Here is an 18,115-nt window from a genome sequence, read left to right as displayed (position 1 = left end):
AGGTTATTTTAACGGAAAGGTCCTGATTTGATCAATGATTAAACACATTTAACAAAGATCTGAATTGAATTATTACTGCGTGTGTGGTAAGAGCTTTGGTAATGATGAGCGGCCTTCAGAATGATTGATGTGGTGAATTATGAGGAGAAATGCAAGAGGAGAAGGCGGGGAGCTATGCTGTTAGTATGGATGCGGGAGAGTATGTTACCTCCGATGTACTTTGTGAAGTGCATGTATATATTCGTCTATAATATCTATTTATCTATCTATATCTATATCTATATCTATATATATGTATATATATATATATATATATATATATATATATATATATATATATATATATATATACTGTATATATATATATTGCTACAACATATGTAGTCTTTGACTTATATATGCAATATTAAGCATTTGAACATACAACTTACCTTTCCTGAGCCTGTTCTGTGTGATGCACACTGAAAGTATGAGTATAATACCGTGTTTGTTTGTGGGTGCTGCGTACCTTTCCTGACATTGCTGTCTGTGGTGCGGAACTCTCCGGTACTGAGAAGGAAGCAGGCCCTATCATGGGGGTAACGTTCACGCCCCGTGCATGTCCCCAGCCCACCGGTGGCCGGACTCCTGTCATCTGGCCCCAGCACCTGATCTATAGTGGGACAGTCCTCATTAGCCAGAGCTGCATTTGCAGCATCTCCATTCTGTTTGGAGTCTGAAAGAAAGCAAGAGAGAGAAAGAAAGAAAGAAAAAAGAAAAAGAAAGAAAGAAAATGACTATTCGTGGTACTGTGTGCATGTGATATTAGAGACAGCCATAGTAACATGAAAAGCCTTGGAGGAGGGAAGAAAAAAAGTCGGGGATGAAAAGGGATGAATAAAAAAAGGAGCAAAAATAGATGCGCTACAAAAAGAGCAGCATCACTTGATTAAAATGGTGCAGGGGAACTCAGAACATCACATACACAAACACACACAACGTACACAACATGAATGTGTCTGAAAGAGTGAGATGTGCACACACACTCAAACAAAGAAGCTGCAGGGGCACTTGTTCTTATAGCTTCCGACACAGCTGTCAAATCTAATCTGACGTGAGTTACCACTCAACAATTTACAGAAATAAGCCAGGGGCAAAGCCTGCTAAAGACGTGGAGAGAGATGGGAAGAAAAAGGAGGATGGGGAGGCGAGGGAGAAAATGACAGAGACCCGTTATGCAGTTGGACCTCATTGCAAGAAATGAAATGTATTTATCAGTGAGAACGCATATGGCTGTGAAATCTGGGAAAGATGAACACCTTCACAGTTGAACGGTGACAAGGGGTGATGAATGGATGACACAAAGGTCTATAGCAAAGGTCATGACATAAGGTTCACTACACCAGATATAACTCACTTTCCTGACAGCCATTAAATGACAACAATTCAAGAGATTATAAAAATACTTAGAATACAATTAAATAAAAAACATTTATTCACCCTAGTTTCTTTAAAAGTCCACATGGATTTATTTTATCCGTGGAACACTGAAGGAGAAATCTAGAGCAATTTTCAAGTTGCTCTTTAGTTTTCATACGACAGATGCAAATGTAAACCGTGGCTAGGTTTTGAATAAACTCACATAAAGCTATTGTAGTGAGCCCATTCAATCTGACTGTATGAAATGGAGCAGCTCGGACAAAACATCTCCTTGTGTTTTCCACTGACAAAGTGTAATCGCACGGGTTTGAAATTTTGGGTGAACCTTTTAGAAACCTTCAGCATAAAATCAGTAACAGAATCAGAGCACCTCTCACGCAAGCCAAAAAAACCCCACCACACTCACACATGGGGACGGGTGACAAACAAATGACTTTGTTACATGTTTCGTACTTTTCGTAGTCTTGCACTAATTAATAAAACTTCATTAAGAGTACACATGATGGATATGATGCCAGTGCTGCAGGTGCCAAGGGCATGTGGGAATGGTTTGAAGCTACAGGAGGGCACATGTGCTAAAGCGTTTCCTCACAGCAAGCGTCTCAGGATGCTCATGCTCCCTTTCATTTCCTTGGGAACTTCCAGCTGTGAGAACTCCATGGAAGAGCAAAACAAAGAGGAGGAGCCGAGAACTACAGCTGTCATCCACTTAAGAGGCTGCTTGTTCCAAAAATGTTACTTTCAAAGATAAACGATCTAAAGTCTTCCTATTTATAAGTCTGCACTGTCATCTGTCATATTCAGTATCTACGGTGAAGAAATCATCGAAATATCGGCAGACATGCGGCAGTAAGCAGAGTGCTGGTGATTTGAAACCTTTTGCTTATATTATAGATCAAATATAGCATATGCTAATCTGAGAGGCCGTGACTAATCTGGCTCATGTTAATCTTGGCATGGGGTGTGTATATCTGTGTTCTGCTCAGTAATGACAGACGGAGCTCTCTCGGCTACATGAACTCACTGGCTCAACCTGACTGACACCTTCACATGCAAAAACTGTGAAAAAAGCATTTTAATCTCGAAAATCAGGTTAATCAGGTTACTTGAGAAGCACAATTTTTTACTGGATATATAAAAATATACTGATTAGGAAAATGTTTTTGCAGTGAGTGTGCAAATAAACTGCACACAAAAATAGTACCGTAAGCTTCACGTCAATCATCTAACAAAAATAATTTGCTAGTTCCAGGATCGTTTTTCCGTTCTCTTCTGATTGGGTTGGATGTTTTCTGGTAGTCTAAGAAACTGGTTGGAATGCATGAAGCATAAGGCTGATGTAGTTTTAATAACATTCCTGTTCTCTGTCAAACTCGGCCGTGACAGCATAGTTTTGCATATTACTAATCTCAAATACTCGTGTGTATGCCTGTGTAGACATTACATAAGATTATATAAAAGACCCAGTTTAGGCGATGACAGTTCATTATAAAGAGTTGTAAGTGATGACCACAGGCATTTGAACTTTCTTGGTGGGTGAGATGGAGCTAGTTGACATCACACACAAAAATACACTCATTTTTTGTTCATAATATAGCCATTAATTGACTTAAATCAAAAAAACTTTTAAAATAAAAAAAAAAAACCCTGATAATTTATTCACCGCCAAGATGTTCACATCTTTCTTTAGCTGAAAATATTTTTTTTTTTAGGAAAACCTTCTTGGATTTTTATCCATGTAGAGGACTTTAACAGGGAGCAATGGGGTGAAGGTTCAAATAGTACTTTCAATGCAGCTTCAATCCCAGGAATAAGGGTCTTATCTAGCAAAATGAATGAACATCATTTTCTAAAACAAATTAAAATTGATTAACTTTTTAATCACAAATGCTTGTGTTGCAAAAACTCTGCCTCCACAACTTCGCACATTATGCAGTCACGTTGGAAAGGTCACACGTGACGAAGGTAGTACTGAACTCCATCTGATGTTATCCTCCAACTTCAAAATCATGCAAAAACATTGTTTTCTTTTTTTTTTGTAAAGGGAATTTGACTTAGCACATTCACCTTGTAAACACTGGGTTGGTACTTCCGCCTGCGTTACGTGTGTCCTTTCCAACGGATTAAGTGACACGTAAGGTTGAGCTAGTGAAAGATGAGCATTTGTGGTTAAAAAGTATAGAAATTTGCATTTTGATCATGTAGAGCCCTTTGGTGCTGCCTTAAAACTACAATTTAGACCTTCAACCCATTAATCAATCCCTATTAAATTCCACTATACAGAGAATAACCCTGAAATGTTTTCCTCAAAAACTTCATTGTCTTTACGACCAAAGAAAGAAAGCCAGGAACATCTTGGGGTGAGTAAGTGATCCGAAAAATTTTTATTCTGGAAGTCAACTAATCTTTTAAGGTGCGGTCACCTTTGTGAAATTTAAGCAATATTTTGCAGGCAAAATTATCACTTGTCACTAGCATGGCAATGTAGAAAGCACACTTCACACAGTAGTCACTTTTAATCTGTGAGCTAAATTCAAGTGACCAACTGTGTGGGGAACTTTTTTGCCCTCATGCCAAAACTCTCAATCATGAGGGCACCCGCTAAATTTCACAGAGCATCTGTCAATGTGACTGCACCTTTATTGTTGGGAATGTTATCTACCAAGTGCAAAAAAACATCACACACACAAACACGTAAACACATGGGTACACTCACACACACACACCTGCTCTGTTAATCTCTATGATTTCCTCCTGTGCAAGAGGACAGTCTCCTGCCATGCTTCCAGAGACCACCATACTGCCCAGCACATTACCCATGATCCTGTGCGGCGAGGCAGTGGCCATAGCCAGGGCGTCTGGCTTGCAGTAGTTGGGCGATCCAGGTTGCGGAGCCCTCGGGATGTGCTTGTTCTTCTTCTTGGGCAGCTTCTGCTTGGCCATGGCCAGAGAGTAGTACATGCCGAAGTTGTTTACAATGACGGGCACAGGCATGGCGATGGTCAGCACACCCGCCAGAGCGCATAGGGCACCCACCAACATACCAGACCATGTCTCTGGATACATGTCTCCATAGCCCAGTGTGGTCATGGTGACCACCGCCCACCAGAAGCCGATGGGGATGTTTTTGAAAGCGGTGTGGGCGCTTGCCGTGGGGTCGTCCGGGTCGGCGCCGATGCGCTCGGCGTAGTAGATCATGGTGGCGAAGATGAGCACCCCCAGAGCGAGGAAGATGATGAGAAGTAAGAATTCGTTGGTGCTGGCACGGAGCGTGTGACCCAGCACCCTCAGCCCCACGAAGTGACGCGTGAGCTTGAAGATTCGCAGGATTCGGACGAATCGCACCACTCGCAAAAAGCCCAGCACGTCTTTCGCCGCTTTAGAGGAGAGGCCGCTCAGCGCCACCTCCAGGTAAAAGGGCAGGATGGCTACAAAGTCGATGATGTTCAGCGAGCTCTTAAAGAACTCGGCCTTGTCCGGGCAGAAGATGACACGGGCGAACACCTCGATGGTGAACCAGATGACGCATACGCCCTCCACGTAGGTCAGCCAGCTGTCAGTCACTACCTCAAACACAACCTCCTCCCGCGTGACGTTCCCCACCGTCACGTTCTCTGTCTTATTGTAGATGGTGTTGAAGGCCTCGTGTGTCTCCAAGCAAAATGTTGAGATGGAGATGAGGATGAACAGGAGCGAGCCGAACGCCACATACTGGAAACAGAGAGAGGAAGACAGAGAGAGACAGAGAGACACAAAGAGAGATGAGAAGATGAGCACATTAATATTATACAGTGAAATCAGTGAGAACTGGTACAGTGCTAAAAAAGCTGAAGTGCGTTATTTCTGTGGCAGAATAATTGCAACAGTATGATCTAAAACATCATCAACATCATGATTTTTTCTCCTGTTTTACTGTAGATAAGGAGACTTTAAAAGGGGCTCTGACAAATATAGCTTGATAGCAAACTAAAGTTGTGTCCCAAATGACATAATACACCAAGTATTTTTTGAAGGTTATTTTGTCGTCCAGTGTCTGATAACAGTTCACCTTCTGCTAAAAGGAAAGCTGTGACAGTAAAGAGCTTGAAACCATTCCAAACTGTTTTTTTTCTCAATTAAATATATATACTGTAAAAGTATATAAGTGCTCTTTTTCTTGTCGAATTTTCTGTGTGAACACGCTACTCACGCTATTATTAAATGGCATAGAAGTACGTACATTGGGACCTTACTTTTTGTAAAACAGATGAACATGATTCAAGCTAAAGCTAACTTTGAGAAGCTGAAATTCGAGTAAACATTTCATTCTTTCTGCCACATTCAAATATACTATGTAAAATGTACAATTTATGTATAATACATAGTCTATGTGAATATATTAATACAATACAACGTACGTTGTACGAATGTAACAATATGTAACAGAGCGTCCATGCTTGGTCTCACAATAAAACAAAAGGTCTTTGGCCTGCAAAAGATTGAAAACCCCTTTTCTATATAGATTTTCTAACCCAAACGGGTTGCCAGCCTTCCCATTCCATGCTTAAACCCATAAGCTGCTGGCATCAGGTACACAAGCACATGGAAAGACCCTTGAAAATAAAACAGTCTGACAGTATAAGCACTTTAACATCCAGAGGCTGCTGTGATGCAGTTTGGACCACTGCAGAGGTCCTTCACAATCACAAGGAGATGTACTACAGATAGAGGGCGCCAAATACTACAACAAAAACAGCAAAAGTGCTCTGAGAATAGTGGGAATGGTGTGAATGCAGCAGTCTCATTGACACGCTGCACTGAGGAAACACCACAGGGGAAGAAGATGGGGAAAAGCAGACTTTGTTAGTAAGACGAGGAGAATGGATGGTGGAGGCAGAAAAAATGAAAAGAGACGGTACGTATACAAAGACCCGTAATGGAAGGGGATAAAGGGAGAGAAAAAAGAAATGTATATTTAGAAATAGACCCAAAAAAAAAATCTGAGAGCACAAGGAAATGGAAGGGGGAGAAAAGAGGAAGGGAGGGTCCGGTGAATTATAGCAGAGTGCGCTGTGCGTGGTCACCATTCTGAAAACAGAGATGTCATGTTGGCTCTCCTGCAGATAGATGTGCATTGATTGGCGAGTACACGTCTCTTGTTAAAGCCCACAGCCTCTTCTCCTATCACCTGCAATCAATATAATCTGTTTATCTCAGTCTACCTCAGTGCCAGCATCCATACTATGATTTTTTTTACGTAGCCTGACATTACAGCCATTTATTTGGAAGTGTAGGTGTGTGTGTGCGTGTGTGTGAAACACTGCTGCTGCCGCCATTCCCCCTCTGCAGTGCTCACATTATTCTCCCCACTCCCCGCTCCTCATTTCTCCCCCTCCTCTCTGTCAGTCCACACGTGCCCCTCCTCCCTTTACTGGGGTAAACCATTCCTTTTGCAGAGGAATATCTGTCCACCTCCTTTTCTGGCTCCTCTGCACTGACAGTCCACCTACCCTGTTATCTCTCTCTCTCTCTTTTTGGTTTATATGGCTTTTCTGCAAGTTGGCCAGCTGTCCCACACATTTCATAATGACATAGCAGACATTCAGACTACAAAAAATATTTCCATAATCGGTATTTTTGACTTTTAACCATATATATGCATTTATATGGGAAGCAAAAAGTTCAGCTTACCCTTTTTTAAATATTGCTAGATTGATTATTAAAAAATACTTGCTAACGGTTACAAAATAGCATAATTTATTCTCTGAAAAAAAGACGGTATTCAAGTTTCACTGAAACGGATGTATAGACAGATTATTTTCTTCCGTATTATGACATACATCCATGTGAAATCAATGAAAAAAATAGGGATGGGTTTCATCAATTGTTGATTGGATTTTTGTATGCGGCTGTTGAGATAAAATTAGTAAAATATTCAATTTTATATTTTAGATTCAAATAAATAAATATATAAACATACATTGGTGATTCGTTCATAATAAGATCTATAACATGGATTTACAAAAGAGCTTAATGAATTTTAATTTCATGTCGACTTTTAATTTTGACCCTGGACCACAAAACTGGTTTTGGTAAATTTGTCTTATTCTAAATGTGTTTGTATTTGAAATTAAGACAAATATACTAATTATAAAAATATTTTTTTAGTCTAGATGCACATAAATACCACTTTCAGCACCTTTTAGTAAAGACAATAACACACAAAGAAAACAGATACAGACACAAACACAGTTACTTAACCATTTAAATTAAGACACCTAAAAAAAACAGTTTTAAGGACATCTCTCAAATAGCTGCAGTCAGGTCAATCCTCCCATGACGAACGAGGAGCAGTCAAATGAAGGACTGAGGCATCCTGGGAGAATTAACTAATTCCCCAACCCGATTAGCATGAACTAATTTAACGAACCCATCTTGTCGTGCCCTCAAAATCCTGATGAGGGACCCGTTTGTGTGTCAAGCAGACACGCTACCACGCACGCTGTCACCAGTACTCCACACGTTCTGCTCCAGATACAATCTCTCAGCCCTCTGATCACTACTGGGATGTACTGATGGTAAAAAAAAACAAAACAAGAAATCATTCTAATTTGACAAGAAATCAGTTTTCTGTATATTCTGGAGAAGAAAGTAAGAAAATTGCATCATACCATGGACATAAATATAATTTAACCATTTTTATCATTATTATTATATATCAGTATATATAAGTGCTGTCAAATGGTTAATCCCTATTAATTGCATCCAAAATATACGTTTTTGTACAGTACATACTGTGCATATTTATCACGTATACATAATTACAAACACACGCATGTATATATTTAAGAAAAATATGTTATTTATATGAAATATATTTATATATAATCATATAAAAATGCATATACATGTAAATGTTCTTGAAAGATATACTGTAAGTGTGCATATTTATTTATACATAATAAATCAATACAGTAATGAATACAGTATCAAGCCAACTGCTAGTCACAACTCATCTGCATAAAGTTACTCTCAATACTGTCTACTTTGGCAGAGAGTCATCACCCTCACATCCCGAGTTTACTGTTGTTCAAGTGACTAAAACTAGCCAACTCTTTGTAAACGAATAACTTTCAGATCGCTTTCACACTGCAGAGCCCTGTACGAGTAACGGCCCTTTCTTGAAGGACACAAAACCTCAACGCTTATGCAAGAACAGAATTGAGTTTTTCTTGCATTGCTGCAGTCTGGCTCCACAGTTGTGGAGCGAAGTCTAAGAGCATCACTGTTTAAAGATTTAGAGGATGAATAAGGACTCTAGCAGGAGAGACTCTCCTGGAATGAAGTAACTCTTCACCATAATGCCTTAATGCCACTCCTGGGAGTGTGGACACGCTCCTAATGGCTGTTTGCTGCCCACAGTTCTGCTCTTGTTCCTGTATTCCATTACAAGATACTCTGATGCTACGGACATGTTTGTACCCATCATGACCAGCTTTTTCTGTAAGAAAGGTTGCGTGAAATATGACCTCTTGAGACGGTGGTGCCTGCTGATTCCACGCTGTCGAACTTTCTAAAAACACGTTCAAACATAACAGTCAAAAAATGATGTGCGTGTGCATGCATCAAAATGTTGTGTCCTACAACCAGCCTCCAGAGACTTAGTGGTGTATAAGACAAAATATCAGAGCCACAGGAGAATGAGTATGGATTTTACACACTGGAATGAGTGTACTGTATAACAGTCATTTTCCCTAGCATACAGTCAAGACGATCGTATGTTTAACGTTGAATTTTATATTTTACATCTTTATATTAACTACGTGTGTAAATGTTCACAATTTAGTAATTGAACAGAGTCTTGCTACAGTTCTGTAAAGACTTTAGATGACTGTCCTAGTGAATGTGAACTATATGTTCATAACTTGAGCGCTTTCAAATAGTTCACACCAAAAAAAAGAAAGAAAGAGCTTTTACTGTATTTATGTACATAATATCTCATTTTTATTTATTGTGTGATTATTAAGCACATCTCACCCTTAAATTTTCATCCCTATAATGCATTTTGTCTTTCTTAATATTTAAAAATGATTACTATTACTTTTTTAGTTTTTTTCACTTCTTTTTCAAATCATTTCTTTTTATTACAAATGTATAACATATTTATTAATACTTTATTACACTATGATATTTTTATGTAATTACAACGAAACTCTATAATAAATAAACCATATAGTGTAAGATCATCAACTGTAAAATTCCCAATCATTTCAAAAAACAAATTGCATTTTTGTGCTATTTATATAGAAGTACGTTCAGCACAAAAGCAAGTGAAAGCCCACAATCCATTTAGGATTAGCACAATCATCATCTTTGCCCAGAAAAATTGCAGAAACTGTTCCATAAAGCTCAGGAGAACCTTCGCCATTACTTGGCTTGAGAACGGTCGAGTAAGTAAGTAAAGTGAGCTATTCCAAGAGGAGCATTTAAGTGTTGCTTTTCCCAGAGACACTGTGTCAGCTCTGTGGGACACGCCTGCTAGATTTCTAGAGGAATTGCCTGCAGAGCAAATACTAAAAAAACATACTCTAGCAAATCAGAAGGCCTGATGAGATCAAAAAGCAATGCATCATGTCTTACAAAACAACTCTATTTTGTTGTATTGTGCAGAACACTGTACAGAACACAAAACTGCACATTCTTTGAAGCACGAAAGGTCAAAGCTTTGGTCTCAGATGCCTCTGAACATTGTTCTCCCACCAGTGGAGTGTGCGTTGTGCTGCATTGTGTCATTGAGATGGCTCACGCCAAGTCAGTACATTAATTCCATGCAAAATCATATTCAAAAGCTACACTAGTTATGCCATATTAATGCTAATTCTGACTGACCACAGCACTGGTGGCCACGCTGACTTTGGAGTTCAAAAGTCTGAGACCTTCAGTATAAATGTAACGAATTTGTACATTTGAGTAGTGACCTAGTAATAGAGGGCTACAGTAGCATAATACAGTTGCCAGTCATATTTTATTTTCCCTGTTGAAAAATCCAGCATATGCTACTTTAAGTTTTGAAGCATGGCTCATGGTTTGAGTTAAAAGTTTAAGTGGTCCTAAGTTTGTTCTAAACAGGAGCTAGATTAGAAACACACCTATATTTCTATACATAAAATACATGCAGTTTTTTAAACAGGGTTAATATACCTTTTAAAAAATGGCACTTAAACATGCATGTGACTAGGGTTGGGTACCAAAATCTGGTACCAATATGGCACAGAGTAACCAGTATGTACTACAACCGAATCAGAACGCAGATTTTGGTGCCTTATTTCGGTGCCCTGCCTGAGCGATCTATTAGAGACCAATCAATATTTGTCCTCTGGTTCTCCCAAATGGACTTAAGAAGCATAATCAACGGCACCGCAAGTGAAAAATAATTTCCAGACTGAGCAAATGCACATGAACTCAATTCAGAAATCTCTAATAATACAAACGCAACCAATCTGTGCATGTTGTTTTCACATTCCGACAAGCACAAAACACCCTTAAACCCAACAAAAGAGAACACTGTAACCTTTTTACACCAGTAAAATGCTTCCTTTTGTGATCGATGCAGCTTTGTGCTACAGAATGACACAGAAAATATGTTCCATAGGCTACTATAAAAACAATACATCAATTAGCAATGGATTATAAATACACTTAAAAATATCAGGGATGGCTTGAATAACACAGATAAACTATACATTGTTGTCTAGTGTTTACTGTCTTTGTTTTATCGTTCAAAATGTTTATATCTTCCGTTTACTCAGTTACAGCGATAGCTCCGCGGACAGCTATAAGTACAGCTACTTCTGTGTTTGGATATGTGTGGTCGCCCCCTGGTGTTCAGTATAAATGAAACAGACATCATGTGTTTATGGTGCTAATGGCCAGTCCATCCTTTTTTTATTTATGTAGTTACTTTTTTATCGGGTTCAGGCATATTTTAGGTAACAGAACGTTTCAAACATACGATGCCCAACCCTACATGCGACTTGGTCAAAGGTGTCAGTGTAGCTCATGTTTAGATATAAAGCCTATTTAAAAGCAGCCCAGTACTATGCGTTCTGTATGAACTGACCATAGAATGGTTATGTTCACATGCAACTTAACAGCGTTACATTCTCAGTTGCAGTGAAAGCCATTTGTCAGGCTTTATAGTATGTTTTCATGTAGCTGTAGAATCGTACGTTTTACACCGTAACGTTTACTAAATCCCAAAGCTTTTGGTTTGTTTAAAGTTTACATTTTAAATCCCTGATTTTGAACGTGGTCGCATTACTTTTGGACCGCACTGTTAATGAACCACAAACACTGCACCGCACTGCACTCCACATTTTGCGGTGGCTTGCATGCTGCTGCACTAATCCTGCACCACATCTAAGAAAGTAACTACTGAAATGAATGGAAGCGGTCCTTTCCATAGTATGCAAAGCTAAAACCACAGCTGAATAATTTTTTCTATCATTAATAAATCATCTACAGTTGGTGTTTATGAATATACATAGGCTGTGGGCTAAAAATAGAGGTCTAGATTTGTCTGGAGTATTGGAAACAGAAGGCAGAGTCTCCAGTAAAAGGAGCAATCTGGCCGTAAGCGCACAAGTTTAAAGAGCAGATGACTGGAGAGGAGATGGGAAGTGGAGACAATAGACGCAGCAGATGTCGTAGTTTAAAGAAGCAGAACTCTATACCATCTTTCACATCCCTCCACCACTCGTTTTTAATTCTACAAAATGTTCTGATCTTCTCTGATCACTCAGGAGAAAATCCCTCTTTTATATTCCAGCCATCTCTGTATCCTCTTTCTTTTCACCCGCCACCTTCATCTTTCTGTTTTTCCTCTGTCCACATCTTTCATTAGACATGAAGTGACCTAATTTTTATTAGCACTGTGCGGTGCACCATAAATATTACAGACCACACTGTTTCACATGCATCACAGTTTGCAGGATTCCCATTTTTGGTCATGTTGTTATACTTTTTGTTTTCTGTATCTCTCTTCTCTGTCCATTCCCCTTCTTTCACCACAATTAATGAATACAGGAGCAAATTGCAATAACTTAACAAAATCACTTAACACGTCAATTTCCTGAAATTTTAGACAGAAGACCACTTTGGCATAATTTCCAAAAATAATAATTATTTGGTTGTTGTCTTGAAAGCACATTTTCCTTGAATCGTTTTGTATAGATTTAATGCTTTAATCATGTCCCAGAAGCAGATTTTAAATTGTATCTATGCAAATTACTACTCCCCCTATTTTTTGGTGTTTACTCTACAACCAACAAATTTGTATCCAATATTTTATTTTTAAGTTAGCATAGCATGCAATCACCCAAACAACACCATCAGTGAATATCATCTTGAGACAAAATATGACAAAAATAAAGACAAATTAAGATAAGTATCAGTTGTGAACAAAATGTTATTTATATCATTTCTAATTGTGCTAAATTACGCAAAAAGGGTAAAAATATTGTTTCATTAGATGTAATCTAAACCTTAGAAAGGCAAAGCAGTCTATAATTTTATTCTAAAAATGTTTCAAATGTCCTTCTTACCACCGCCACGTCCACCTCAGAACGTACGGTATATAAATATATTATTGTTGGTGCTAAAAATACAGTTAACATTCATTTTCCACAAGGTCAAAGGCACACCCTGCTGCATGTGTTTTGCCTCTAAAAATGGCTAAGTACATGGCTGAAAAAATACAATAATCTAAAATGGTTATACGGTAAGATGTCTGACAAGTGAAATAAGATGTCAAGAAAAATACAAAGGAAAAAGCAAAGTGTGTCGGTCAAAGATTTAAGAGAATTAACAAAAAGTCAAACAGGGATGTGCAAGTATATTGGGGGAACAGTGCAGAGAAGTACAGTGGGATTAAGAGGAAAAGAAGCAGCATTTCCGACAGAAGATTACAGCACACTATTAGCATCAATTAACTGGGATGTATAAAGCCCTACAGACAGGTCCATACTAATCAGAGCCCGGTGATGCATACGTGACCTAACTATGCCACAGAGAGAGTGATACTAAGAAAGAGAAAGAGCGTGCGAGAGAAAGAAACTAGCAGAAGCAGGACAAGAAGAGAGGGAGTGAGTACATCAGAATTCATCGGGAATAGATCAGAACAGGGCTACATAAGAATGTTAATTCAGAAAGGAGAAAAAAAACCTTACCTTCATCATGTACACAATGGGAAAAATGAAAAGCAGAATTCATATCCCAAACGTACAACACACTATTGAGTCAGCTCACCTGCTTTTTCTCTACTTCGTACAAATGAGTGCTCTAGCAGCCATAAAAATAATGGCATTGTTAAATTTTCAGACAGCACTGCTATTTTGGGTTTACTGCACATGGATGCAAGTCCCATTGTGTAATTTTGAAGAAATATGCAATTCTGTACAGTTCCAGCCAACAGGAAGCAGCCCCTGTTAGTTACGAACAAATACTCTTCCATTAACTGTGAAGGGTTAGTTCACCCAAAAATGAAAATTACCCTCAAACCACCCTTCATTGTGCTTCAAAACCTTGACCTGCCATCACTGCCATTATAAAGCTTATAAAGCTTCTTTCAGGTGATGGTATTTGTCTGAAAGAAGCTTTATAAGCTTTATAATGGCAGTGAAGGCGGGTCAAGGTTTAGAAGTCCAATAAAGTGCATCCATCTATCATAAAAAAATAGTCCACAGGGCTCCAGGGGAGAATAAATGCTTTCTGAAGCCAATCAATGTGTTTTTGTAAGGAAAATCTCCATATTTATAACTTTATAAATCGTAAATCTATAACTTCTGATAACTGAGGTACTGTGTCCGGAGGATGACTATGTCCTATAGGCATTGCATAAGCTCCAGTGAGAATATACTTTTTGGGCTTTAAAATGTTGATCCCTATTCACTGTCATTGTAAAGCTGGGAAGGGCCAGGACATTTTTTAAGACAACTCTGATTGTATTTGTCTGAAAGAAGAAAGTAATGTACACCTGTCCTATATGATGGCTTGAGGAAATATGAGGGCTTGAGTAAATCATAGAGTAATCTTCCTTTTTGGGTGAATTATTCCTTTAATAGACTGTTCGCTCAACATATTTTAAATGTTATTACTTAAGGTCCCATAATGTTTGCAAAATGATCAAATTGAATATTCCCTTAATGTTTGGATAAGCCAGAAAAGCATTGTTTAAACATGATAAAAAAAATTAAATAATGTTTTCATAACTAAAAATGACCACATTTTATAAGCTGTGGTGACAACTTGATGTTTGCTGAAATCAAATGAAGATGAAGACTCCATTCATAGCAGTGGCCTTAAAAAACGTTGTTGTTGTTGTTGTTGTTGTTGTTTTTTTAACATATAAATGAGACAATTCATATTCCAGTACTATTTTCCATATGCTGCTATGTACGTTTAATACACAGCGCAGGATTTTCAAGAAAACAGATAGACAGTAAAACTGACTGTTTTGTAGGAAACATTAGACTCTATAAATGTTTCACCTGCAGTTATTAGAATGGGAAACTTAATACAGATATGAAATATGAGAAAATGGAGAGGTTTTATGTATCAAAACTGTAGCGTTGAAATTATTTATACACTGTTAGTTAATCTAACACAAGCAATAGAGGATGCATTTGAAGAAACTATTTACTTGAAATTTTGTCGAGAGTTTTTTTCAATGAGAAAAAACAGGCTTTCTCAAACATCTGTTTGACTTAAAACAGAATCTGTTTTCTTGTGCACCGTACAGTAAATAGCATGTAAGTGTGAATATAATCACACAGTGTAATGGTCCGTACGCTCCCTCAGGTCACATAACAGTTGTCTGTTTCAGCAGAGACTGGGAAGTGTCCAGCATGAGTGTACACGTTGCTCTAAGCCACAAATTCTGCATTAACTGCAGAGATATTAGAGTATCAGACTAAGAGAGAGAGAGAGAGAGAGAGAGAGAGTATGAAACAGCGCCCTCTTTACGTGAGAGGTGAAAGTGCAGGTCTCTGAGGTCTGTCATGGGAAAACCGAGGCCCTGCTGATCTCCCCACACAGCGCTCATGTTTCTGCCTGTTGTTGCTCCCTGCACCCCGGGTCTGTTCTATTCATATCCAGCAGCGCCGTGTGTGTGTGAGAGAGAGAGAGAGAGAGAAAGAAAGAGAGAAATCCTGCGCTAACCTAATCCGCTGTATGCCAGTGCACTGCAGCATCTGCCTGATGCAACTGCACATATTGTATGGACAAGGATACTGTGAATCACATACAGCACACGCAAGCACACACACACACACACACACACACACACACACACACACACAACATATTAGGAATCATTACGGAGCGCAGAGCACAGAAGAGCAGTCACCTCTGTCACACAGGGTCATGTCCACTATTATTACAACACCTTGCTAGTGGCAGATTCAACAACACCACCAGCTGTGCAACATTCAGCAAGACGGTAAAAAGCTTAGACCTCATATACGCTACAGGTAAAAGTATGTAAATTCTTCCATATCAAGATATAGGTACCTTACGTGTTGATTTAAATTCATGAAATCGTCTGTTCATATTTGGGACAGAAAAAAAATCTGCTAACTTTTAAGAAAATAACGTCTACAAACACTGACAAACATTCAAAATTCCCATTATAGACCATATCACAGCATATAATGTCGACTGAATATATAGCTTTAGAAAATGATGAAACCTTATGGCTATGGGCGAGCAAAATGCAACAGAAACTAATAAATATAATACGCAACCGGTAATCTTAGGAGCTTCTGAAAAAAAAAAGGGATTTTAAAGGATGAAATTATTTAGACTGGTATTTAAAAATCAAAAACAGCATTTGAAATTCTTCAAAACGTCAAATCAAAACTATGTATCAAAGCACCTCTAAATAAACTTGTTTGAGGTTTAATGGACTTGATATCTATTTATAATGCTTGTCATTAATGGAACAGAAACAGACGCTCAGTTTTAGAAATTCATTGCTCACCTACTAACACCATCCTTTCAAAAACATTTTTCCTCTTCATTTGATGTCAGAAAAAAGAGGCCAAAAACAACCAATAAATGAAAAATAACAATACATACTGCTAATAAAATGCACACGTTTAGGTATAGTTTGGCTGGTAAAATAAATAGATTAAAAAAAGGAGAAAAAGCTTAATGTTGAATAAAACAAATACGACGTTTATCTGGCTGGTAATTCGTTTATCTGTGTTTTTTTCAGGCATTAACTGAACAAAATTGTTCCTTTATCTATTTAGTCTAAAGGTGCAATTCACATATACTCTCAAGATTGCTGGCTTTGTGACAAATTGCTTCTGTAAGCTAAATGCAAATACAAATTTATTAACAAACTGACCTTTTCTGCCTGAGAATTTCCCCCAAAATGTTGAAAAATTGTACCCTAAGTCACAATAAAATGGTTGTACGTTATTTGACTTTTGCATGAATAGAGGTACTTCTTTATGATAAAAACACTTTTGGCAGTGCGTTGGCTTCTCCAAAATAAAATCTGGATCCTGAAGCGAAACCAGTGGAGAATCCCTGATCTAATCAAGCGCATACACATCATAAACACGCACACAAGCGCCTCTCGGGGGGTAATTGGTACCACTCAGTGCTTGCGGCTGATCACTGCACTGAATCAGCACGAAAAAAATCAATAGGACAATTTAAATGAAAAACAAAGAGTGGTGGAGAGGATTTAATTATAAATCAATTGATAAATCCATCGACTAAAAGCATCTCATTTAATATGTCAAAAATGTGCAGCCTCCTGCTATACGCATACCAGAGGACAAGCAGCGGCTTACCGGACAAAATATCATATTTGGCCACTAATGTAATCTGCTAAGCAAGCACGTTAGCGAGACAGAAAGGGAAAGGAGGGAGGGGAAAGCGTTCTGGAGCGTCACAGTAATGTATCGCCTCGAGCCCTCTCCCTCTTTTGCCTTACTGCACCATAATGACATGAACCAATGGATAACCAAGGTGGAAAACAGATGGAGGAGGGGCCCGAGAAGAGAAATGGGTGGGAGAAAGTAAAAGAGAGGGGAGAGTGGGAAGCCGAAATGGTCGCCTGCTAAAAAGCAGCCATCCATAATGCAAAAACAACCTATAACGGGCATCAAACCCACTTGGAGTGTGTGTGGAGATGCATAAAGGGGTTAGGGGGTGTGATGACGGAAACAACAGAAGAGCGCAACACCGATGAAAAGACATCAGATGAATGTGAAGCGCAGAGGAGGGAACGGGCGATACGGGAGGAGGGGGAGAAGCGAGTGGCGGCTCGTTCTGCTGTGTAAGGAGCAGCACTGATTGGTTGGGGATTCTGTGCAGTGGCTGGTGCGGAGCTTTGTAAAAATGACACGGACACCTGCCAGATCCTCCTCCTCCTCCTCTTTCCTGCAGCACACAGCCAAGGCCGTATAGCGCTAGGCTGCCAAGCTGAGATCCCCCCTATATCGTCAGCGAGAGGCTCTGGTGCAGGCATGCTGGGAGCACCATCTCACACAACGAGCAGCCACTTACACACACCTACACGGCACCGTGATATAACAGCTACTACTGGAGGGATGAGAAAGAGGGTTTGGGGAAATAACTGGCAAGCACTAGGTTGCATATGTGTGTACTCGTACTGTATATGTTGCTTCGGCTTATCGTTTTT

At 39.0% G+C, this 18,115-nt stretch overlaps 1 protein-coding gene across 7 annotated transcripts in view; it reads right to left on the bottom strand.

Moving 5' to 3' along the window:
* The window catches only part of kcnc3a (potassium voltage-gated channel, Shaw-related subfamily, member 3a), a 60,725-nt gene that overhangs the window by 22,124 nt on the left and 20,486 nt on the right, over nucleotides 1–18,115 (bottom strand). For 6 of the 7 annotated variants that reach the window (XR_006249731.1, XR_006249728.1, XR_006249729.1 and 3 more), the window contains exons 3-4: nucleotides 4,146–5,130; nucleotides 509–715 (exon numbers count right to left, since the gene is read on the bottom strand). Coding sequence is in view for 4 of the 7 variants with exons in the window: in XM_043233830.1 (XP_043089765.1) it covers nucleotides 509–715; nucleotides 4,146–5,130 (1,192 nt within the window). In the remaining 3 variants the exon portion in view is untranslated. The remainder of the gene's footprint in view (nucleotides 1–508; nucleotides 716–4,145; nucleotides 5,131–18,115) is intronic. The other variant, XM_043233832.1, reaches the window with a different exon arrangement.

This window comes from Puntigrus tetrazona, chromosome 3 (assembly GCF_018831695.1).
Source record: "Puntigrus tetrazona isolate hp1 chromosome 3, ASM1883169v1, whole genome shotgun sequence".
Classification (NCBI taxonomy): Eukaryota; Metazoa; Chordata; class Actinopteri; order Cypriniformes; family Cyprinidae; genus Puntigrus; species Puntigrus tetrazona.
Note: the sequence above shows the minus strand (reverse complement) of the source record. Positions and strands in the feature narration are given on the sequence as shown.